At 38.5% G+C, this 24,780-nt stretch overlaps 1 protein-coding gene across 4 annotated transcripts in view; it reads left to right on the plus strand.

Annotated features, from left to right (window-relative positions):
* The window catches only part of RNF38 (ring finger protein 38), a 91,858-nt gene that overhangs the window by 32,379 nt on the left and 34,699 nt on the right, over positions 1–24,780 (plus strand). For 3 of the 4 annotated variants that reach the window (XM_012000597.1, XM_012000596.1, XM_012000593.1), the window contains exons 2-4: positions 1,006–1,155; positions 15,733–15,926; positions 19,917–20,130. In XM_012000597.1, the coding sequence (XP_011855987.1) occupies positions 15,820–15,926; positions 19,917–20,130 (321 nt within the window). In that variant the 5' untranslated portion in view covers positions 1,006–1,155; positions 15,733–15,819. The remainder of the gene's footprint in view (positions 1–1,005; positions 1,156–15,732; positions 15,927–19,916; positions 20,131–24,780) is intronic. The other variant, XM_012000594.1, reaches the window with a different exon arrangement.

Here is a 24,780-nt window from a genome sequence, read left to right on the forward strand (position 1 = left end):
TATACTTTTTGAAAGTAGGAAACGATGCCATTGTTTTTGGTTTAGTGCCTGTCACCAAATAGACGCTTAAATGTAGGGTTGAGTGAACGAATGAGGCAATGAAACACTAAAAAGAAGACTATGTTAAAGTATATAATTTTTAGTGTAGGGACAAGAGGGACCACTAGCCTTAACCCCCAAGAAGAATTCACTGTCACAGCACAGTGAAACACATTATGTTCATGATTTTTTTAATATTACAGAGTAAGTATATTTACATATGAATTTAAGGGGATTAACCCATGATCAAGTCAAACATTTATTTTTGTTTTTTAATTTTTGTAGACACTGGGGCGATCCTCCCACCTTGGCATACCAAAGTGCTGGGATTACAGGTGTAACCACCACATTGGCCAAATCAAGCGTTTGAAACATGGCAGTCATTTACTTTTGTGCTTATGATTGTGTCCTTTATTCCTTAGGAAGGTCATTAGGTTTGTGTTAAATAGAGCTGAGATTTCCGCGGTCAAACATATGATTGCTATAGAAAATTTGCCACAAATACTGTTAAATCTGTCATCTTCCTTTACATGATTATTTTGGAAGGTTAACTAAAAAACAGAATGAGAAAAAGTATTAATCTTGGTCCAGGCAAACACTTAACCTTTCTGTACTTAAGATATGTAATTTTACCTTGGGTTTTCTTAGCATGAAGTCTGTCCTTTAGGATTTCAGAATTAACACCAACAGAAAAAGTTACCAATAGGTATTTGGGAAACAGGAAGGATGTGGTGTTCTTGGGCTGTGCTGTTTTGCCTCCAATAGTTTTCGCAAGAGAGATCCATTGCCAGAGGCAACCTTTGCCATCTTTGTGTTTTGATGTTTAAAATTAATTTTTAATTTCTTTCCTGTCTTTGCTAGCAGAATCATCAAATACCTGGAAAATCCAGACTATCCTTCATAGGCATGATTCTCCACATTGGTGCAGCTAGCCATGAACTATCCTTTTCTTCCTCTTTTTCCCAGATATCTCCCGGGGCCAATTCAGCATCTCTACCTGGCCATCCTAACAAGGTGATTTGTGAAAGGGTGAGACTTCAGAGCCTGTTCCCTCTCCTCCCAAGTGATCAGAACACTACCGTTCAAGAGGATGCTCACTTCAAAGCTTTCTTCCAGGTTCTTATATATTTACCCTTTCCCTAAATAGGGCTGAAAGTCACATTCTACATACGGTGTTTCTAGGAAGGCTTGAAACAAAATGCGCAATATCGTCTCCTTGTTTTCTGTTGTATGTGGAAATAAGTATTCTTCTTAGAGGACTTTAATATTTTTTCAGCCAGCCTTTCTGATGAATGTTTGTCGTCTTGAGCTACTCAGCTACTGTTAATTATTTGACTACTTAATATTCTTATGTTTTGATCTTTTGGTCTTAAATCACTTGTCCTAATAGGTCAAGTTCTGTAGGAAAGTAGAAGATAGTATAAAATATATGAAGTTGTGTATGAAAGGAAAAATGAAAGCATGTAAGATGTTCACTAGTTACTTGCTTGGCACCCAGAGTTTGATAGTAACATATATTTCTGAGAGAAAACATGGTTATTTGTCTTCTTTTACCTGTGGGTAAACTTGTGAGTTAAAAAAATAAAAAAAAAAAATTTTTTTTTAATATAAAATGAAAACTCGAAAGTAAGGTGTGTAAATGGATTGAAACTCATTAGGTTATTAACAAGATTACTGGAATCTGCCCATAGAAATCATTGGCTACCAAACTTTCAATCCATATTCCTAGAGAAGCATGTTCTAGTAATGGAAGTCAGTATCGCTATTACCACAAAAGTCAGGTTACACAATTGCCTCTGAGTGGTAGCATTGCGGGCCAGTGTGTATAAACCTGAGGTAGTGAAATAATTGATCATCAAGGCTGGGACTTTTGGATAAGAGCCAGCTCGTTTTCTGTTGGTATGAAAGTGAAATGCTTGTGACATGTAAAGCTGGAGATATAAAATTTGGAGGGATAGGTGATCTAGGGCTCTTCAGTCTGGTATTGCTTCTTGGAATTTGTGCCAGGTTCTCTGCTTTGCGTGTTAACTCTTTTTGTTTTTAGCCCTCAGAATAAACTAGTCATTGATGGTTTTTAAGATGTGGAAACAGGCTAAGAAAAGCTCAGTGAGGTGCCTAATCACATACGTAGTTATTTGGCAGAGAAGGGGCTCAAATCTAACTTTAGCTGTATCTTGTCTACTATGTATTTGTGAAAGAAATTGACTTAATACCCTTACTACTGCCGCCAATAAAAAGGGTTTTTTGTTTTGTTTTGTTTTTTTGGGTGCTTTTCTCCATACTCCCTTTGTGTCTTCAAACAATAATTCAATATAAACTTTAATTTCAGAGAAATCTACTGCCAAATGTAGATTTAAACTCATGTTGTGAAAACAAAACAATAAAGTTAGAGCCAGTTGCATTTGAGTGTTGCAGAAAGATGAAATGTATTGTTGTTAAATTTTAATTTAAATAGTCTTAATTTAACTTAAGCCTTATTTTCCTTGGACCTTAGAAAAAAGCCCTCAATGAACTTTGGGGTGGGGGTGTGTGGGGAACTAGACTTTTTTTTTTTTGCCCAGAAACTGCCCTACCACTGTTCAACATGAAGCAAATTAGATCTCTCACGACCCCTTTGAGATACTGATACCTTCAGCTAGTTGATACCTTTTAAATAGGGTGTAATTTGTTAGTTCCGGTTATGCTTCTTATCCTTAAAAACTTAGTTAACCACATGCAAAGGAAAACCTACCCAGCCATCTAATGTCACAAAATTATTGCGTTAATGTGTTATGCTTTCTTCTTCTTGGCTTTCTCCTCAAGTACTTTCTCTCCCAATCCTTTTACTTTTCCTTCTTTTTAGAATCATCTGTTTTAAACAGATTTACCTGTGTTTTCATTTTTTTCTTAAGGCATCATCTCTGCTTCCTTTAAACTCCTGTCTTTTCTGAGGACATCAGCCTTCTCTAGCAGTAAAGAAGTGAATTGATCCCCTCCCCCCGCCGCATGAGGAGTTGGGTGTGTGGCTAGTAAAGTGGCCATATGGGAGAAAAAATGTGTTGCTACTCTTCTTGGATTCTTACTGTTGTTTTAACCTCCAGTCTTTTTGAACAAAAAAAGTTACCCTGTTTTTGAGCCTTTTTTGGTCAGTCATATCTATTATTTATCAGTTCTGTCATTGTCCTTGTGTATTACAAATTTTTACATTTTGCTTCTCATATTTGCTTACTTTCTATTCCTTCTAGTCAAGACTTCTTTTTAATTGCCAAAAATTCTGGGTTTTCTTTTAAATTTTACTTGCTTTATTTGTGAAATAATAAGTAAATATTTGTGAAATATTTCATATATGCATTTTAGAAAATATAAAGCAGACACCTATATAATAATAAGACTATCTAGTGTAAGAAACCAGTCATTACCAATACTTTTGAAGCCCCCATATGACCCTCCGTGTTACATCCCATACTTGTGCCTCAGGTACATCTCTCTTCAGTATCCTTCTGCTTTTCTATATGGTTTTACCGTATAAAATATCCCTTGATATTATACTGTTTAATTTTGCTTGTTTCTGAACTTAGTATAAATGATGTCACACTTTGTATACTTTGAAAAAAATTCATCCCTACTAGTGCATCTGCCTGTATACTTGATTTATTTTATTGTTTTTAGTTGTCTATTATATGAATATACTGCAGCTCATCTCCTTTCTTTTTGCTTGACATTTGGGTAGTTTCCTGGTTTGTTTGTTTGTTTGTTTTTACTGTTATTTCAAGTAGTGCTTCCAGGAGTATTTTGTATGTGCTTCCCGATGCACATTTGGTTGGTGTTTTAATGTTTCTGTGAAAGTGATGGCTTTGTGTACTCATTGCCCACAGAAGAGGTATAAGTGTAGGCTCATTTGCATCTCTATAAAAACCCATATTTAAAATTAGAATCTTAAAGTGCTTCATACAATATTTTAAACATTTTAAAATTAATGTATACTTAACACAAAATTTACCTTTTTAGCATATAGGTTTGTGAGTTTTGACAAATGCATACAGATGTGGAATCACCACCACAATGAATAATAAAATAGTTTCATCACCCCCCAAAATTCAATCATGTCTCTGCTGTCAACCCCTATCTTAAAGTTTTAAAATTAGCCATGTCTTTACTATCAGTGGATTCAATGGTTGTGATTGAAGATAGTAAGTTTTCAAAAGGTAATTAAGTACATGGTGAGATAATTTTATATCTGGCACAACCATTAATTTCAGGGGTGTTTGTGGTATCTTAATGACTGCTATTTTGTGGTGTCTTAATGACTGCTTTTACTTTGTAAATTTGTTAATAGAAAGGGGTCCCGGCCGGGCGCGGTGGCTCAAGCCTGTAATCCCAGCACTTTGGGAGGCCGAGACGGGCGGATCACGAGGTCAGGAGATGGAGACCATCCTGGCCAACACGGTGAAACCCCGTCTCTACTAAAAAAATACGAAAAACTAGCCGGGCGAGGTGGCTGGCGCCTGTAATCCCAGCTACTCGGGAGGCTGAGGCAGGAGAATGGCGTAAACCCGGGAGGCAGAGCTTGCAGTGAGCCGAGATCGCGCCACTGCACTCCAGCCTGGGTGACAGAGCGAGACTCCGTCTCAAAAAAAAAAAAAGAGAAAGGGGTCCCGATCCAGACCCCAAGAGAGGGTTATTAGATCTCGTGCTAGAAAGAATTTGAGGTGAATTCCATAGAATAAAGTGAAAGCAAGTTTATTAAGAAAGTAAAGGAATAAAGAATAGCTACGCCCTAGGCAGAGCAGCCTTGAGGCCTGCTGGTTTCCCATTTTTACGGTTATTTCTTGATTATGTGTTAAACATGGGGTGGATTATTCATGCCTCGTTTTTAGACCACATAGGGGTTCCCATGCCATGGCTCACACCTGTAATCGCAGCAATTTGGGAGGCCAAGGTGGGTGGATCACTTGAGGTCAGCAGTTCGAGACCAGCCTGGCCAACATGGTGAAACCCCGTCTCTACTAAAAATACAAAAATTAACCAGGCATGGTGGTTCGCACCCGTGGTCCCAGTTACTCAAGAGGCTGAGGCACAAGAATTGCTTGAATCCGGGAGGCAGAGGTTGCAGTGAGCTGAGATTGTGCCACTGCACTCCAGCCTGTGCAACAGAGCAAGACTACCTCTCAAAAAATAAAAATAGACCATATTGGGTAACTTCCTGACATTGTCATGACATTTGTAAACTGTCATGGTGCTGCTGGGAGTGTAGCAGTGAGAAAGACCAGAGGTCACTCTCATCGCCATCTTGGTTTTGGTGGGTTTTAGCCGGCTTCTTTACTGCAGCCTGTTAATGTCAGCAAGGTCTTGTATCTTGTGCTGACCTCCTATCTCATCCTGTGACTCAGAATGCCTAACTTTCTGGGACTGCAGCCCAGCAGGTCTCAGTCTTATTTTACCTCGCCCCTGTTCAATATGGAGGCACTCTGGTTCAAACACCTCAACAAATTTGCTAAAGTTAAATTAGGTGAATTAAAATTTGAAAAGCTGTACACATAGAGAAATATGCCAGGTTTCTGAAAGAGAAAACAAATTATTATGAAAATATATTCTAGCAAATTTGTAGACTTAATGAAATTTCCACCCAAAATATCAGCAGAATTTTGTTTCTAGAACTTTCAGAATTATTTTTAAATTCATATGGAAGATTATTGAAGAAAAGGGGGAAAAACTTTTCTGAAAATTGTCATAAGGGGAGAATATGCCATAAGAGATAGCAAATCATATTAGAAAGAATTAGCTCTGTCAGAGACCTCTGTGTTGGTATTAGATTGGTGCAAAAGTAATTCTGGTTTCAGACCGTGAATTTTAAATCATCATAGTTAGGCTCAAACACATCTTTATTATGGGAACCATTACAATCAACACATTTTTACCAACGATAAATAAGTTTGTTTATTCTGATAGCATAAAAATCACTGCTTCAGGATTGGACGAATTCTTGGAAAGTATTTTCTGCATCCTGCTGGTTGTAGAAGCCTTTTCTCAGCAAAAAGTTGGTTGTTGAGATGCTTGAAGAAGTGGTAGTTGGTTGGCGAGAGGTCAGCTAAATATGGCAGATGAGGCAAAACTTTGTAACCCAATTTGTTCAATTTTTGAAGTGTTGATTGTGCAATGTGCACGAATTGGGCAAGAAGAATTGGGCCCTTTCTGTTGACCAATGCTGGCTGCAGGCATTGTAGTTTTTGGTGCACGTCATCGATTTGCTGAGCATACTTCTCAGATGTAATGATTTTACAGAGATTCGGAAAGCTGTAGTGACTGGGCACAGTACAGTGGCTCAGGAGGCTGAGGCAGGAGAATCGCTTGAACTCGGGAGGCAGAGGTCACAGTGAGCTGAGATCACGCCATTGCACTCCAGCCTGAATGACAAGAGCGAAATTCTTGTCTCCAAAAAAAAAAAAAAAAAAATGTAGTGGATCAGACCAGCAGCAGACCACCAAACAGTGACCGTGACCTCTTTTTGGTGCAAGTTTGGTTTTGGGAAGTGATTTGGAGCTGCTTCTTGGTCCAACCACTGAGGTGGTTATCACTGGTTGTCGTATAAAATCCACTTTTTGTCTCCTATCAAAATCTGATCAAGAAATGGTACCTTGGTCTTGTGTAGAATAAGGGAAGATGACACTTCAAAACGATTTTTTTTTTTTAATTTAAATTTTCAGTTAGCTCACGTGGCGCCCACTTACCGAGCTTTTTCACTTTTCCAATTTGATTCAAATGCCAACCGGCCATACCATAGAACAGTTCACATTGAGTTCTTCGGCAACTTCGCATGTAGTTGTAAGAGGATCAGCTAGTTCGATGATTGCTCTCAATTGGTCATTGTCAACTTCTGATGGCGGGCCACACTCCTCATCTTCAAGGCTCTCGCCTCCTTTGCAAAACTTATCGAACCACCACTGCACCATATATTCGTTAGCAGTTCCTGGGCCAAATGCATTGTCGATGTTGCCAGTTGTCTCTGCTGCTTTATGACCCACCTTGAACTAAAATAAGAAAATTGCTTGAGTTTGCTTTTTGTCTAACATCATTTCCCTAGTCTAAAATAAACATAAATAGCAAGTAATAAGTCATTAATAAAGAACATAAAGTGAGACATTCCCATTAAAATGATATGTAACATAGCCACATTTATTTTAGAATGTATTCCGATACCAAATGGCACATTCCAACAATGCATAAACTGCAATTATTTTTGCACTCACCTAATACATCTGGTGGATATTTTTCAGCCCCTTATCCTACACCTTGAAACCTCCTTCCACTGGCTTCCATCACACTCCACCCTCCTTTCCTAATCAAGTACCCAGCATTAAATGTTGGTGATTCTTAGGGTTCAGTATTGGGCCTTGTTTTCATTACATAAACTTTTGAGGGGCAATTTTGTCTCTGTCTGCAGTTTCATGAACTATGATCTGTCTATATACCAACACTCCTAAATTTATATTCCTATCCTCTGAGCTTCAACTGTTTACAGAACATCTCCAGGTGGGGTATCTCTCAAAGGATCTGTTGATTTCAGGTTGTGATAGTATCTTTCCTGTTTTCAATGGTTTAATGTTTATACTTTAGATTTTTTATTTTAGCCTCTTATCTACAATTATAGCTTAAAATTATTATAGTTACAGATACATGAGTAGAATCTAGTACTCTGGTAGAAATATAGTGATAACTACAATTGTAGCATCAAGCTAAATTAGTTTTTGTGAACCAATGATGTTTTGTGTTATTAGGAATTGTGAAAAATACAGTATATAACATCACCAGTCTGTTACTCAAATACTAGCCATGTAGGCCTCCTTCAACTTAGGAAACCGCTTTATTTACAGTTCCTGTGTTTTGGTGTACTAGCAGTTATAGCCAATGATAGGAAAATACCGTATCGCTATTCATTATGATATGATTGCAATATGTTATACTACTTGAGTGCTTTTCTGAACAGTCACTGCATATCAGACTGTTATTTTCTTTGGGCTTCCATTAAAAAAAAAAACCACAAACTTGGATCATATCAAAGAGCAAAATTTGTTTGTTTCTGCATGTTTATGGTAACTTTTGAAAACAACATTCAAACCCTCTTTTTTTCTTCTATGTCTGCAAGTAAAATAACATTTCAGGAGAATATATTAGTTGTCTGGTTGAGAGATTGGATTTCATTGCAAAATTGTGATCTCAGGAGTATAAGAGTTATACATCAAATGAAAGTCCTATGTGAGATAAGACGGTACATTATGTAGTTCAAGGCAGTATGTTTACTGAACTGCCTTAAAAAGTTTCAGTTTCACTAATAGAAACACATTTTAGGCCGGACACGGTGGCTCATGCCTATAATCTCAGCACTTTGGGAGGCTGAGGTAGGCAGATCATGAGGTCAAGAGATAAGAGACCATCTTGTCTGACATGGTGAAACCTTGTCTCTACTAAAAATACAAAAATTGGCTGGCACGCGCCTGTAGTCCCAGCTACTCGGGAGGCTGAGGCAGGAGAATTGCCTGAACCCAGGAGGCGGAGGTTGCAGTGAGCCAAGATCGCGCCACTGCACTCCAGCCTGGCAACAGAGTGAGACTGTCTCAACAACAAAAAAACAGGTTGTACATATTATCTGAACATAGTTTAAAAATAAAATCCTCAGCTTGTGGAGAATAAAATGAGGTAATATTAGAAGTCATTTTGTAAACTATTATGTGATCCAAATATAAAATTATTAATTTTCTGCTTTCCCCAGCTTATATCCATCTTCTGCAAAACAAAAAAGGATCTTGTCTTAATTTTTTAGTAACAAGTTGCTTATATAGAGTGTTGATTTCTAAGTGTTTTCACATTTAAAATGAATAAAATTTAGTGAGAGTTGGCTCTTCCTAGGCCCTTTGCATTTAACTGTTCTTCCTTAGTTGTGGAATAAGAAACTTCATTTTTGTTAAAGATAATTAAGGCAAGTAGAGAAAGTCTGGGAGTTTAAAGGAGAATTGAAGATTCTTAACTAATGCTGTGCTTATTTGTAAATTTAAGGTGAAGAGTAGTCCTTCTGACTGATTAGAAAGAGGACCAGGTTCTTGAGAAATTCCATTCCCCTACACAGGTTTCCTCTTTGCTGCTTTGGGAAGGAAGTCCTTAGGGCTCCCTAGTGGTTGCCATTAGAGGCACATTGTAGTCACTGAGTAGAACTTGGAACCTGTTTCTGTTTGGGAAAAGTTTGTCTGGCTCAGCATCTCCTATTGTCTCTAAGACTTGCTGATATATATAAACCCAAGATATATGTTACATATAAAATTGTTTTTCTTTAGCCTTTAATGACTTCTGACTTGTTCATCTGGAATTATGGAATGCATTCTTATGCCTGCCTCAGGTTCATTTCACTTCCGTTGATGTTTTGGTAATAAAAATGGTTTGGTGTTAATAGAGGTGTACTCCAAGACTCATTTTTATCAGATTTAATGCTAAGCATAAAACCTGCCTTTCCTTCCTTCCTCCCATTGTGACCTCTTTTACCTCCCTTGGTCCCTAAATCTGTAGCAGTGTTCTATATTGTAATATCTGTACAACGTTGTATATTATTAAATAATAGAGACAGTACTTGTACCAGATTTGAATCAACATCTTATGAATTTTAAATTGTCAATACTTGGTACTTTGAAAAGTTGGTGTGCTGGCCCAGAAGCAGCAAGGAGAGGAGGGAAAGAACTTCTCTGCCTGATAATTCAAAATCTAAATTATCCAAGCATCATCACTTGGGATAATAGTAGAAATGACAGTTGATGGACCCCTGGTCCAGACTTTCTGAATTAGAGACTGGGGAGTGGGGCCAGCAATCTGGTGTTTCTGAAGCATGTAAAGGTTTGAGAACTACTGGCGTAGGTATTAATGGAAAAACCCAACTCTGTAAAAATGTTTTAAAGAGGTTTATTCTGAAACAATATGAGTGGCCATGGCCTGGGAAACAGTCTCAAGAGGTCCCAAGGAAATGTGCCCACTAAAGTTGAATTACAGTTTTAGGGAGGCAGGAGTTACAAAGTCATAAATCAATACATAGAAGGTATACATTGTTTCAGACTGAAAAGACATGGAATATCTTGAAGTGGGGTCTTAAAGATTTTAGGTGGATTCAGAGATGAGATTCTTTAATTTGCAGTTGGTTGAAAGAGTAAAGCTTTGTCTAAAAATTTGGATTCAGCAGAAGGGAATCTTATAAGAAAGTCTGTTAACCAGTACACTGGGTTAGAGTGACCTGTAGGGGTGTGTGAGTTAACCCTTGTCTGGCTTGGTCTTAGGTCCTGTTTTTAATTTGGTATTTTATTGTCACAAAGAGTCCATTCTGTTAGGTCCTATAATTTCTATTTTAACATTAATGCTGGTCAGTTTTGCCCGAACTCCAAAAGCAGGGGATGGAGAGAGACAATGAGGTGTATCTAGCCTGCCTTTCTGTCAAGGCCAAGAACTCAATTTTTCTAGTTTCTCTGGGGTCTCTGTAGTCAAGAGAGAATCAGTTCAGTCATTTGGGGGGATTTTATTTTTAGTTTACAAAAGCAGTGGGAATATCCTTCCAGAATCAGCTTTGTATTTACTCATGTAAAGAGTCCTTGTGGTAGCATAGTTCTGGATGAGTTTTTATATTTTTACGTTTAGAGGTTCACAGACAGCATAGATTGTGAAAATCTGAACCCCAAATATGGTGTGAGGAGTGAACTAGAGTTTGAATTCTCACGAGAGAAACCCACTTCCACTCAAAGTCAACACAGAGCATTCATTTCCTTGTTAACGTTTCCTTCTCTTTTCCACTGGGATGACTCTTTCTTGTCTTCCTTTTTATTTTAAGTGTACTACTTAGGAAGTTTTGACTACTTCATGTAGGGGTCTCAGTCATAAGGCCTTATCTTCTGTTCCTCCTGAGAGCATCAAAAATACAAATTTGGTTTTCAGTTTTCCTCAGTTTGTGAGTCATGGATGATTTCCCTTTTTCCCCCTGCATTTAGCAATGCATTTAAAAGTATGTTTGTTAGCCAGGCGTAGTGACTCACACCTGTAATCCCAGCATTGTGGGAGGCCAAGGTGGAAGAATTTCTTGAGCCCAGCAGTTTGAGACCAAACTGGTCAATATAGTGAGACCTCGTATCTCCAAAAAAATTTTTTAATTAGCTGGTCGTGGTGGTGTGCACCTGTAGTCCCAGCTACTTGGGAGGCTTAGGTGAGAGGATCTCTCTAGCCTGGGATGTGGAGGTTGCAGTGAGCTAAGATTGTGCTACTGCACTCCAGCCTCAGTGACAGAGCGAGACTGTCTTTATAAAAAAAAAAAAAAAAAAAAAGCCGAGTGCAGTGGCTCACGCCTGCAATCCCAGCACTTTGGGAGGCCAAGGCGGGTGGATCACCTGAGGTCGGGAGTTCGAGACCAGCCTGACCAAGGTGGAGAAACCCCATCTCTACTAAAAATGCAAAATTAGCAGGGTGTGGTGGTGCATACCTGTAATCTCAGCTACTCAGGAGGCTGAGGCAAGAGAATCGCTTGAACCCGGGAGGGGGAGGTTGCAGTGAGCCGAGATCCTGCCATTGCACTCCAGCCTGGGCAACAAAAGCAAAACTCCGTCTCAAAAAACAAAAAAGTATGTTTGTTATGTTTAAGCCATTATTTTTAGATTTTTGTATTTTGATTTTCACTAAATGTCCATGATTTTATCACCAAGAAACTTTTAGAGTTTACGTTAACAAAGTTTATACTTACATTCTATTCTGTAACTATAGTAGTGATCTTTCATGCCTTATCCTCGATTGATTTTAACTATCAAAAACCAGTAAACACTTCGCATCATGTTAGGAACTTCCATGTATTTACTCATTGCAGAACCAAGAGCATGTTTGGCCCATGGAGAAGTGAATGTAATCTTCTGACTACCCATTTCATTCAAAGAATGCTTTAGATGACAAGGTCAGATGAATTTGCATTCCTCATTGACTTTCCTGGACTGATTGTCTTTTGTATATTTTTTTATTACAAAGAGCCATCTGCTTAAATTTTATTAATAACTTCCAAGTTCTCAGTCATACATTTTGATTCTATTTAGGGCATTTTTCTCAGAGCCCTCTGACTTCTTGTTCTAATGTGGAATGATGAATTTCCAAACTTGCTACCATTCCTGGAATTTCATTTCAGTGTACTCTCTGGCTTACTTCTGTCATTTATTGGATGTTGTGTAATAGCTTCAAATAAGAGAGAGAGGGAATGTTGTGAGCACACATCAAGTGATTTTCTGCTATGCGAGGAGCACCTTTGGGTCTTGATATATCTGACAAAAGTTGTGTTTTATGCTTCCACGCTAGATTAATAGTGTGATTGGAGTATGAAATTCTAGGTTCAATATTCGTTTCCCTCAGAGAACTTTTAGCATCTGTTTTTGCTATGGGAAGTCTGATGTTAATCTAATTCTTAGTTATTTGTAGGTTACTACCCCTTCCCTTTTCTGGAAACTGTGAGAATTTCTTTGAAGTTCCTTAGAGTACTAAAATTGATAAGGGAAGTGATGAAATCATATTGCATATAGCAAACTACTTTTTAATGTTTTCCTGTCTTTAGTCAATGTGGTTTCCTATGACTTTGAGTTAGAAAGTAAACTTACTGGCCCGACGCAATGGCTCACTCTTGTAATCCCAACACTTTGGGAGGCCAAGGCAGTCAGATCACCTGAAGTCGAGAGTCAAGACCATCCTGACCAACACGGAGAAACCCTTTCTATACTAAAAATAGAAAATTTGCCAGGCATGGTGGTGCATGCTTGTAATCCCAGCTACTCGGGAGGCTGAGGCAGGAGAATCACTTGAACCTGGGAAGCAGAGGTTGCGGTGAGCCGAGATCAGGCCACTGCACTCCAGCCTGGACAACAAGAGCGAAACTCCCTCTCAAAAAGAAAAAAAAAAAAAGGAAAGGAAAAAGAAAAAGAAAAGTAGTACTCTAATGAATAGCTCCCTTCACTTCCCATTCTTTGTCTTTCACCATCACAGCACAAAGAGAAGTGATGGTAACTTTTCACAGTCACTTTTCCTTACCTCTACTTTTAAAAGCTTTGCATGTCTTGTAAAATAACATTTTTAGCCCACGATTTGAACATCACTGAAAATACATAAAGGTTTATAACCTAAGGGCTTTCTCTGGTCATTTGACATTTATCATGAGGATCTGTAGCATTCTCCTCCATTTTAGGTAGTGAATTTTTAGAATTCAAAGTTCTGTGTCTTAGCTTACATTAGGCTTTTCAGGGTAGGATATGCAATGTGGGATATGTATGAAAAGCTAATGATCATGATTGGTTACTAGCATTTTGTTTTTAAAAAGTCAGTGTTAAGCTGGGCACAGTGGCTCACGCCTGTAATCCCAGCACTTTAGGAAGCCGAGGTGGGTGGATCATGAGGTCAGGAGATCAAGACCATCCTGGCTAACAAGTTGAAACCCTGTCTCTACTAAAAATACAAAAAATTAGCTGGGCATGGTGGCATGCGCCTGTGGTCCCAGCTACTTGGGAGGCTGAGGCAGGAGAACCACTTGAACCCCAGGAGGCGGAGCTTGCAGTGAGCTGAGATCACTGAACTCCAACCTGGGCAACAGAGCGAGACTCTGTCTAAAAAAAAAAAAGTCAGTGTTAATCAAATCTGTTTTCACCAGTTGTGGAGCCAGCCTGTTTCTGGGGCTCATGTAGTTCATGTGCAGGTTTGTCAGGTCTTGATTGTTTTACCTTTTTTTAAAAAATTGGAATATTTAAATTTCAGTGGTTATTTACCATTTTTTTAAGTTTTAGGATTATCAGAACATAAGAACTAACTTTCTCACTAAAATCAAAGGATGAAAATAAGTGTACTTTTACTAGATTAGTTGGTGGTTCCTTACCCAAAGATTGAACCAACCACGGGTGGGAAGTATTCAGAAAAAGTGAAATAAAAGTAACAATACAACAATACAGAATAATACAAATTTTAAAATACAGTATAACAGCTATTTATAAAACATTTACATTGTATTGTGTTGATATTGTTAAGTGATATAGAGATTTAAAGTATATGGGAGAATGTGTGTACGTTATATGCAAATACAACACCATTTTATATCAGGGACTTGAACGTCTTAAGATTTTGGTATGGGGGAGTGGTTCTCTGGAATCACCTCCCTAGGATACTGAGGGACGACTGTACAATTAAATCTAGGGAGAAAATAAGGTTAATATGGTGGTAGGAAAGTTAGAACAGCATGCTTTTGTATTTTGTATTTTAATTATAATGATAATAAAATTGATTATAATATCTCCTAAATGTAGAAGGGAAATGACATGGTTTTTGGAATACCTCTGCTAAGTAATTTGGAATGATCAAATGTAGCCAGTTACCAATTTAAGCTTCATTCCTTTCAGCTTAAATAATCAGTTCTGATTTATATGCTTATCTAAAATTTAACACTAATTTGTAATCCCATATACTTTTACAATGTTTTAAGATGATTTTTATGGTAGCTGCAGGTACTAATTATTTTGTAACCAAAAGTACTGTAATGCCCAACTAATTAGAACTTGCAGTAATAGATTGGAGGTAGACGTTCTATTAGAAAACACAGCGTTATCAAATTTTCAGTTAATTTGTAACTTTGATAGTTTTGGGTAGACTCATTTGGGAAATTGAGTCAGGTGGAGAACCCTGGAGTATTAATGCAATTAAGTGATCCGTATCAGTTTTGTAGCTAGTAAGCCCATGCTGGGACCCTTGAAAACTTTAAAGTACTTCTGAACTGCTGTGATATTCTAGTTAAGAACCGATGATGTAAATCTACTATTACTTTATCTATCTAATATAAATCTTACTTTATCCGTGTAACTCCCCCCCCTCCTTTTTTTTTTTTTTTTTTTGAGATAGTCTCTTGTCGTCCAGGCTGGAGTGCAGTGGCCTGATCTCAGCTCACAACAACCTCCGCCTCCTGGGTTCAAGCAATTCTCCTGCTTCAACTTCCCAAGTAGCTGGGATTACAGGCATGCACAACCACACCCAGCTAATTTTTGTATTTTTAGTAGAGATGGGGTTTCACCATGTTGGCCAGGCTGGTCTCAAACTCCTGACCTCCAGTGATTACCCGCCTCAGCCTCCCAAAGTGCTGGGATTACAGGTGCAAGCCACCGTGTCCGGCCCCATGTAGCTCTCTTTAAAGAAAATAAATATAGTGGCCTAAACAGGTATAAGGAGGGAGAGGAGTGTGATTTAGAATCAAATCGAGGACCTACTCAAATTATATCTCCTACTAAGCTGAACTCACAGCTGAAAATTGATGCCTTATTGATGGGAGATTGTAGTGTAGTGTAGTGTAGTGTAATTTTTCAGGTGATTTGAGAATTTAAAGAGAAGGTTAAGTACTTCACAAAAGTTTTATTATCCTGTTATATACCCTATATGTGGTTACCTCATTTGCCTTAGAATGAGTTTTCAAAAACAAAGTTCATTTTTCACTTGATACCATTTACTGTGCATCTCCCTCCCCTGTTCCACCCCATCCCAGCATTTTTAAAAGGTTTTAAATTTTAATTGATAGCATATATTTTTGCCCTGCTTTACATTTTTAGATTTCAGGTTAAGTACATCTTAACCTGTACATATGCAGTAATGTGAAATCCTGAAAAGATCTTACTCAGTTGATCCATTTTGTTGCATTGGCAGAGTGAAGATAGTCCAAGTCCCAAGAGACAGCGCCTCTCTCATTCAGTCTTTGATTATACATCAGCATCACCAGCTCCCTCACCACCAATGCGACCATGGGAGATGACATCAAATAGGCAGCCCCCTTCAGTTCGACCAAGCCAACATCACTTCTCAGGGGAACGATGCAACACACCTGCACGCAACAGAAGAAGGTTAGTTGATTACAATTTATTTCTTAAGTTTTCTTCCACTGGTAGATTTGTGAGTATATTTAACATCAGAAAACATTTTTTCTGTAGGCATTTCATAAACACATCACCACACATACACGTATATTCACTTATGAAAAATAAAGTTGCTTAGATTTCCAGTAGGATGGAAGAGTTTATTTAGCTTATCATTGACAGATAAAGAAATGGAAAGAGGCTAAAATCATCCATGCCGTTATATGTGAAATCAGCTACCTTATGGTACAGATTTTTGTGGACTAGCCTGCAATCTTGACTACTAGAAGACATGTTTTGTAGTTCATAACTGTAAGGATACATGGAAATCTTAGAAATGAGCTACCCCTTTTCTACTCCGTTCCTTTTCCTTCTGTATCCTGTAAGGCAGTTAGGAGCTTAATTATGTTTCTTATATAACCATGGAGACTCAGCACAGTATTAGCTCATGCCTATAATCCCAACACTTTGGGAAGCCAAGGTGGGAGGATCCCTTGAGGCCAGGAGTTCAAGACCAGCCTGGGCAACGTAGCAAGACACTGTCTCTACCAAAAAAAAAAAAATTTAGCTGAGGATGTTGGCGCACGTCTGTAGTCCAAGCTGAGACTGAGACAGGAGGATTTCTTGAGCCCAGGAGAGTGAGGCTGCAGTGAGCCTTAGCTATGATTGTTCATTGCATTCTAGCCTTGGTGACAGAATGAGACACTGTTTTTATTTTAAAAAAACAAAAAACAACTGTGGAGCCTGTGGTATGAAAAGATGACTGAAGTTCAGTTCAACTTTTAGGCAATGGGATTTGGCCCTTGTCTTTTCATTCTAGAGGAGTGCATTTCTTCCTGAGTTTCTTCCTCATTAGTTGTTGCCGGAGGTCATGTATTTCTTATCCCAAGGAAATAGTGCATTGTGAGATACCTGTTTGCATGTCCAGGATCTTGAGTTAGGAAGGTGTTATGGACCAAATGTTTGTAACCCCCCCTCCCCAATTAACGTGTTGAAGCTGTAACTCTCAGTGTGGTTGTATTTGGAGATATGACCTCTAAGGAAGTGTAATTAACGTTAAATGAGGTCATAAGGTTAGGACCCTTACCCAGCAGGATTAATGTCCTTTAAGAAGGGATTGGTGGGGCTGAAGGCAGGGTGGCGGCTCACGCCTGTTATCCCAGTACTTTGGGAGGTCAAAGTGGGCGAATCACGAGGTCAGGAGACCATCCTGGCCAACATGGTGAAGCCTCGTCTCTACTAAAATACAAAAAATTAGCCAGGTGTGGTGGCACACACCTGTAGTCCCAGCTACTCGGGAGGGGAGGCTGAGGCAGGGGAATCGCTTGAACCCAGGAAGCGGAGCTTACAGTGAGCCAAGATCGTGCCACTGCACTCCAGCCTGGTGACAGAGCAAGACTCCGTCTCAAGAAGAGATGTCAGGAAACTCATCCTCCATCATGTGAAGAGACAGTGAGATGTAGTTGTCTGCAAGAGCCAGGGAAAAGATCCCTCTCCAAAAACCGACTATGTTGGTACCTTGATTTCAAACGTCTAGGCTTTAAAACTTTGAGAAATTAAGTATCTGTTTAAGCCACCCAGTCTGCAATGTTTCATTATGGCAGCCTGAGTGGGCTAATACAGAAGGGATCTTAAAACCACCATTCTGTGTTCCAGCTGGGACAACATAAACCTGTCTCTGAGCCATATTCTGGTGAGACATTAATACTTTTACATTACCCAGTACCTTATTAACCAATTACATGGGAATGTTTTTTAAGATAGTATATGGCTATCAGGTAAATTATTTTATAGCTATTAAATATAATAAGCATGAGGAAGTATAGTTGTTTCAAAGTTAAGGCCTGAGTACCTGCTGTTAGTCTTTACCTATTTTATGGTGAATAAAACAAACGTACAGTTAAAAGGCAAGCCGGGCGTGGTGGCTTACACCTGTAATCCCAGCACTTTGGGAGGCCGAGGTGGGCGGATCACCTGAGATCAGGAGTTTGAGACCTGCCTGACCAACATGGTGAAACCCTGTCTGTACCCTAAATGCAAAATTAGCCGGATGTGCATTGCACTCCAGCCTAGGCAACAAGAGCAAAACTCCATCTCAAACAAAACAGAAACAAAAACAAAAGGCTAACAAGGCCAGGTGTGGTGGCTGATGCGTGTAATCGCAGCGTTTTGGGAGGCCAAGGCAGGTGGATCACCTGAGGTCAGGAGTTCGAGACCAGCTTGGCCAACATGGTGAAACTGTCTTTACTAAAAACACAAAAAAAAATTAGCTGGACTTGGTGGCAGACATCTGTAATCCCAGCTACTTGGGAGTTTGAGGCAGGAGAATTGCTTGAACCTGGGAGGCGGAGGTCGTAGTGAGCGAAGAGATCGTGCCATTGCACTCCAGCCTGGGTGACAAGAGTGAAAAAACGTCTCAAAAAAAAAAAAAAGTTTTTAGTCGTAAGGTGGAGGGCATCTTGAATTCAATATAATACAGTAAGTAGAGTTTGAAGCAAAAATGCAAAAAGCATTATATTTAAAATAAAGTTAGAAGAAACAATTAATGGAGCAAGAAGCTGGAGGGGCAATATCAAGAGCACCTTTGTGAGTTAATCTCATAAAGGAGTGTCCCTTGTTCTCTTAAGATTGGAGAATTAGGAGTAAGAAGAAACAGATTTAGAGGAACAGAGTGGGAAGATTAAGGAAAAAGTGACCGATCTCAGTAAAGAAAGTTGCTGAAATGACACTTGGAGCTCTTCCTAGAAGGGGAGATGTTTGACCTCCTTTGCCCAATGTAGAGTACAATTTTAATGAGGTAGGGTACTTTTTCAAGTTGTTTTTGTGCTCAGCCATTGTAAAAAGCAGTGGAGGTGAACTGTGTTTAGAGAAGTACAAAATGAAAGTTTAGTCATAATAAAATTTTTATTAAACTATGTAGATGACTCGTACATGGAGAGTAAATGTGGCTTGCTTCAGTAAGCAAATTCTCTCCCTCCCTCTGTCTTTTTTTTTTTTAAGACATGGTCTCACTCTGTCGCCCAGGCTGGAGTGTAGTGGCGTGATCTCAGCTCACTACAGCCTCAGCTTTCCAGGCTTTAGGTGATTCTCCCACTTCAGCCACCCAGGTAGCTGGGACTACAGGTGCGCACCACCATGCCCGGCTAATTTTTTGTGTTTTAGGGTAGAAACAGGGTTTCACTGTGTTTCGCAGTCTGGTCTCGAACTCCTGGGCTCAAGGGATCCACCTGCCTTGGCTTCCCAAAGTGCTAGGATTACAGGCACGAGCCACTGCAACGGGACCAACAAACAAATTCTAATTTAAAATTCTATATAAATGTATATACCTTGTGTGTACCCCTAACAATTAAAAGTTTTATATATTCTTGGAATATTTATGTTGATACTATCAATCATATTCTCAATCATATTCATTGCGTGTTTACCCAGTTTCTATTTGCAGTTGTCAGCAAATTATATGTTCTTTGGTTATTTCATGTTTTCGCTTCTTATTTTTTAAAAGTGTCATTTTGGCCATGTAGGAATTATGTCTTATGTATGTTTTAGCTAAATAGACAAAACAGTGCCTATTAGGTATATGAGGAACACCGACAAGATATCTATAGATTAAAGTTCGTTTTATTATAGTGTTTAAAAAGGGAGAAAATGGTAGGTTAAATTATATGAAATTGTTGATATTAGATTATTTTTTACTTATAAAAAGGGCAGTTTCATAGGATTCAAGAAAAAATTGTAGCTGGTGATTTCTAAATACTTTCAGAGATGAATACCAATATTGTTTGCTTTCATTATTTTATAAAACATATACCTTATGTTTAAATTTGTAAGTTTTTAGAGCTGATGGGGAATTTTAGCAGTTATTTAATACTAAAGCTTACCTTAGCATATACTATTGATCGATATCAAAGAAAGACAATACAGAATCTTGATGGATCACAACAGTAAACATAATGACTTTCTTTTTGACATTTATTACAGTCCTCCTGTCAGGCGCCAGAGAGGAAGAAGGGATCGTCTGTCTCGACATAATTCCATTAGTCAAGATGAAAACTATCACCATCTCCCTTATGCACAGCAGCAAGCAATAGAGGAGCCTCGAGCCTTCCACCCTCCGAATGTATCTCCCCGTCTGTTACATCCTGCTGCTCATCCACCCCAGCAGAATGCAGTCATGGTTGACATACATGATCAGGTACAGTAACAGAATGTCTTGCAAATACAGAAGCTGAAATTTTGTGGCAGTTTGAGATTTTTTTTTTTGACTTTTTGTTGCAAATTTCTTTTAGTTTTACCTAAAATTAAGTTATTTAAGTTCCTTGTTCCTTTTAAGAATTGAGATTTAAATTCTACACAGCTTCCATAGAAGAAAGTTGAATTAGTATCAGCCCAGCAAGCTGGCTCATGCCTATAATCCCAGCACTTTGGGAGGCTGAGGCAGGCGCATCACTTGAGCTTAGGCATTCGAGACCAGCCTAACACAGTGAAACCCCGTCTCTACCAAAAATACGAAAATTAGCTGGACGTGGTGGCACATGTTTGTGATCCCAGCTGATGCAGAAGAATCACTTGAACTCAGGAGGTGGAGGTTGCAGTGAGTTGAGATCGCACCATTGCATTGAGTGACAGAACGAGACTTCGTCTCAAAAAATTAAAAAAAAAAAAATCAAGGTTATGAAAGCTTAGAATGAATTCATGTATGGTTGATTTGAAATTACTGATTTAAGATTAATAGGAAATAGCAGACAGCTGGTGGGTTGAGTATATATCCCTGTTTCCTCCTCTTCTAGTTTCTTCTGGAATAATTCAATAAGCAAGACAGTTGGGTACATCTTTGCTTATAGGTTTCCATAGGTCTCTAAGGAGATGACAGGTACAAGGCTACAATTCATTTTTCCCTTTTCTTCCTGCCAAGAACTGAGGGACTAGCTGAGGGGAGGGGTTGCCTATCTTCAGAGCCTGAGGATGAAGACCACAATTGCATGGTGGTCTTTTCTGTGGAGTTTCTGAGGTCAAAAAAAAAAAAAAAGACATGTGTCTAAGCATGTCCTTATAAAAATTGCTGGATTTTAAGGATAAGGGGAAAATCTTGTGAGTTTATAAACCAAAAAAATTACCAGAGAAAGCTAATGAGAATAGGATCTCATTTTTTCATCTGCACTAGATAATAATAAACCAAAACACATAGTGGCAAATTGAGAAAATACCTTATCTAAATACTCTTCTTATGCCAGGCATTTTTATTATGTTCATGAAACACTTAAAAATTGATCACATAGGAAACTTACATTATTTGTGGCCGTAACCTGATAAAAGTGTGGATATAAAATACTGGAAAAAAAAAAAAAACAGTTGAAAAAAATGGAGGAAAGTGTTTACAGAGTCCCATTTTGTAAAACATAATATGTATATGACTGTATATAGGACTCTGTGAACACAGAGAAAAATATAGAGAAATATGTACTAGGCTTATGAGGTAAGGGCTAAAGTGAAGGAGGGGTGGTGGTTAGTGATGGAGCCAAAGAAACAAAAGACTGCATTTCAGAAAAGGCAAGGTCTCATTTATGTAGTAGTGTTACGTGTTGAATGTGTATATTGGAATATGAAAACATTACATATGTAAAAACCAGAACAACACAAGAATTAGAAATCCTGAGCAGACTAGTAGCCATGGCAGAAATTATAAAAGCATAACAAAATCTGTCTTTAAAATTAAAATTACATCTTGGGCTGGACGCAGTGGCCCACACCTGTAATCCCAGCACTTTGGGAGTCTGAAGCAGGTGGATCACCTGAGGCCCAGGAGTTTGAGACCAGCATGGCCATCATGGTGAAACCCTGTCTTTACTAAAAATACAAAAAAATTAGCCGGACGTGATGGCAGGCACCACAAATCCCAGCTACTACGGAGGCTGAGGCAGGAGAATCGCTTGAACCTGTGAGTTGGAGGTTCATTGAGCCAAGATCGTGCCACTGCACTCCAGCCTGGGCGACAGAGCGAGACTCCGTCTCAAAAAAATAAAAAGATCTGAATTCTTGTCTAACCTTTAAAGGACTGCTAATTCCAATTTAAACTTTTCTAGATCATAGAAAAAGATAGCTTCCAAATATATTTTATGAAACTAGCACAACCTTAACAATGAAACTTCATAGACATTACAACAAAAGAAAGCTGTTGACTAGTTTCCCTCATGAATACAGATGAAAAAGTTTTAAATAATAAACCATAGCTAGTGGTATATGAAAAGAATAGGCTGTTTTCAGCAGGAAGGTATGAGAGCAATTTTTTACAAAAAATAAAAGTCAAAAAAGAATAACCTGTTGGAATAACCTATTTTAATATACTTTGTGATGTATTAAAAGAATAACGTAATAGTGAACCCATCCTGCATGGGTTCAGTATTAGGAACTCTTTGAAGATAATTTATTATATCAACAATATAGAGGAAAAATATTAATAGGTGCAAGAAATATAAAAACTAACCATCATTTCTTATTAGAAGGTCTTAAAGTGTAAAAAGGACTTTAATTTTCCATACGTGGTAGGAAGGCTTATTGATAGCATTCCTTTTGCTTGAGAACAACTGAGTGTGCTAGATAAAATACTATAAGTATCCTGGAAGCATCAAAAGGGCTAATAGATTAGAAGAAATTGCCAGACCCCAAACTAAGGGAAAATGGGGTGCTAGTTCTGTCCTTAAGGCATTTGTTCATTTGAGCAAACCTGAATTTTAATTTTGAGTCTGTCAGGAGGCAAAGGGGACAAAAATCAAAGACTATTTAAGTTTAAGGAGTCACTTCCTGTATAGGAGACCCTTCCTACATAAAATGCCAGGCACCTTAAATCACTGTATACCTGGAATAAAGGGATATCTGGTCACTAGGACAAGACTGAACAGAAGTAAATTTGCAGCCCAAATTCACATCACTCTGAAATTAGTGAAAATTCATTTAAAGTAATGGGTACCTCAGGGGCCTAGAAAACAGAGGCAATTTCTCCCTGAAAGAAGGAACCTTCATTCCGATTCTCAAATAATTCCCCCAATAATTTTTCCAGAACAGCGAGCAATAAAGAGAATTAACTCAGTACATGACTTAAAAAAGGGCTATAATTGAAAACCAATAGAAACAGACCTACAGTGAATTCACCTACTTCAAACATGCTTAAAGGTGAAACTTTGAACACTTTCCTGCTACCTGGAATAAACCAGGATGATGACTATTACTATATCTATTCAGTTCTATAGGCTAAGCCAGCAGAAAAGACAAGAAGAAAAAAGTGTAAGAATAGGAAAAGAACCAGTAACCCCATCAATCAGTTTGCAGTCAAACATTATATTGATAGAAAATCTCAAAGCATCTTAGATAATTGTTAGAATTAAGAATTGAATAGATTAAAATGTTACAAAAATGAATATACAATAATCAGTATGTTTTGTTAGTACCAGAATCAAACAGAACATGAACAATTTTTTAAAAGATACATTAACACTGAACAACCCAGATATACTAATCATTTGCAGTATGTAAAGCTTTTTTTTGATTCTGTTTGAGAGGAAAGGGAAAAAGTTCTAATAAAATCATTTATTTTTATTTGATGACATAATTGGAATTTCGAACGTGATTGCATGCTTAATTTTAAATAACTTTCTTTTAAAAATATAATGCTATTGTGGTTAAGTGTTCTTATTTTTTAGAAATGCATACTGAAATTTTTTTTAAATGATAGGGTCCTGGAATTTGCTTCAACAAAATACATGAAACAGAGCAGTATATTCAGGTGGATTGGCTATGGCTTAATGGTTTGAGGGCTGGGTGGTGGATACGGGATTTATTCTACTGTTTTTGAACATGTTTGAAATTCTCCATAATAAAAATTCAAAGAAAAAGTACAACTGAAAAAATCATAGTAATACTAAAGAAGCATCAGTCTTGACCAGGTGCAGTGGGTCATGCCTGTAATGCCAGCACTTTGGGAGGCTGAAGGCGGGTGGATCACAAGGTCAGGAGTTTGAGACCAGCCTGGTCAATATGGTGAAACCCCGTCTCTACTAAAAATACAAAAATTAGCTGGGCATGTTGTGTGCACCTGTAGTCCCAGCTGTTCAAGAGGCTAAAGCAGGAGAATTGCTTGAACCCAGGAGGTGGAGGTTGCAGTGAGCCAAGATTGCGCCACCACCCTCCAGTCTGGGCCACAGAGCAAGGCTCCATCTCAAAAAAAAAAAAAGAACAGTATCAGTCTTAACAAAAGTAGTTTAAAACCACTGTGTGGAATACCAAAGCATTGTTGAGAGAGTTTAAAGAAAATTTATTTATTTTTTGAGACAGAGTTTTGCTCTTCTTGGCCAGACTGGAGTGCAATGGCGAGATCTTGGCTCACTGCAACTTCCACCTCTCCAGTTCAGGCGATTCTCCTGCCTCAGCTGCCCAAGTAGCTGAGATTACAGGCATCCGCCACCCGCCACCATGCCTGGCTAATTTTTTTGTATTTTTCGTAGAGATGGGGTTTCACCATATTGGCCAGGCTAGTCTCAAACTCCTGGCCTCAGGTGTTCTGCCCACCTCGGCCTCCCAAAGTGCTGGGATTACAGGTGTGAGCCACCACACCTGTTCTGTTTATTGACCATTGACCTAGGTGATGGTTACATGAGTGTTCATCTGATGATTTTTTTTTTTTTTTTTTTGGTAGTCTTGATGGTCATGGTTTATGTACTTTGGTACTTTGCTTGTATTTTACAATGAAGTTTTTTAAAAGAAATATGAAACTACTTCCCCCACCCCCGAGACGGAGTTTTTTGCTCTTGTTGCCTAGGCTGGAGTGCAGTGGTGTGATCTTGGCTCACTG

The sequence above is a fragment of the Mandrillus leucophaeus genome, unplaced genomic scaffold (genome assembly GCF_000951045.1).
Source record: "Mandrillus leucophaeus isolate KB7577 unplaced genomic scaffold, Mleu.le_1.0 Scaffold632, whole genome shotgun sequence".
NCBI lineage: Eukaryota > Metazoa > Chordata > Mammalia > Primates > Cercopithecidae > Mandrillus > Mandrillus leucophaeus.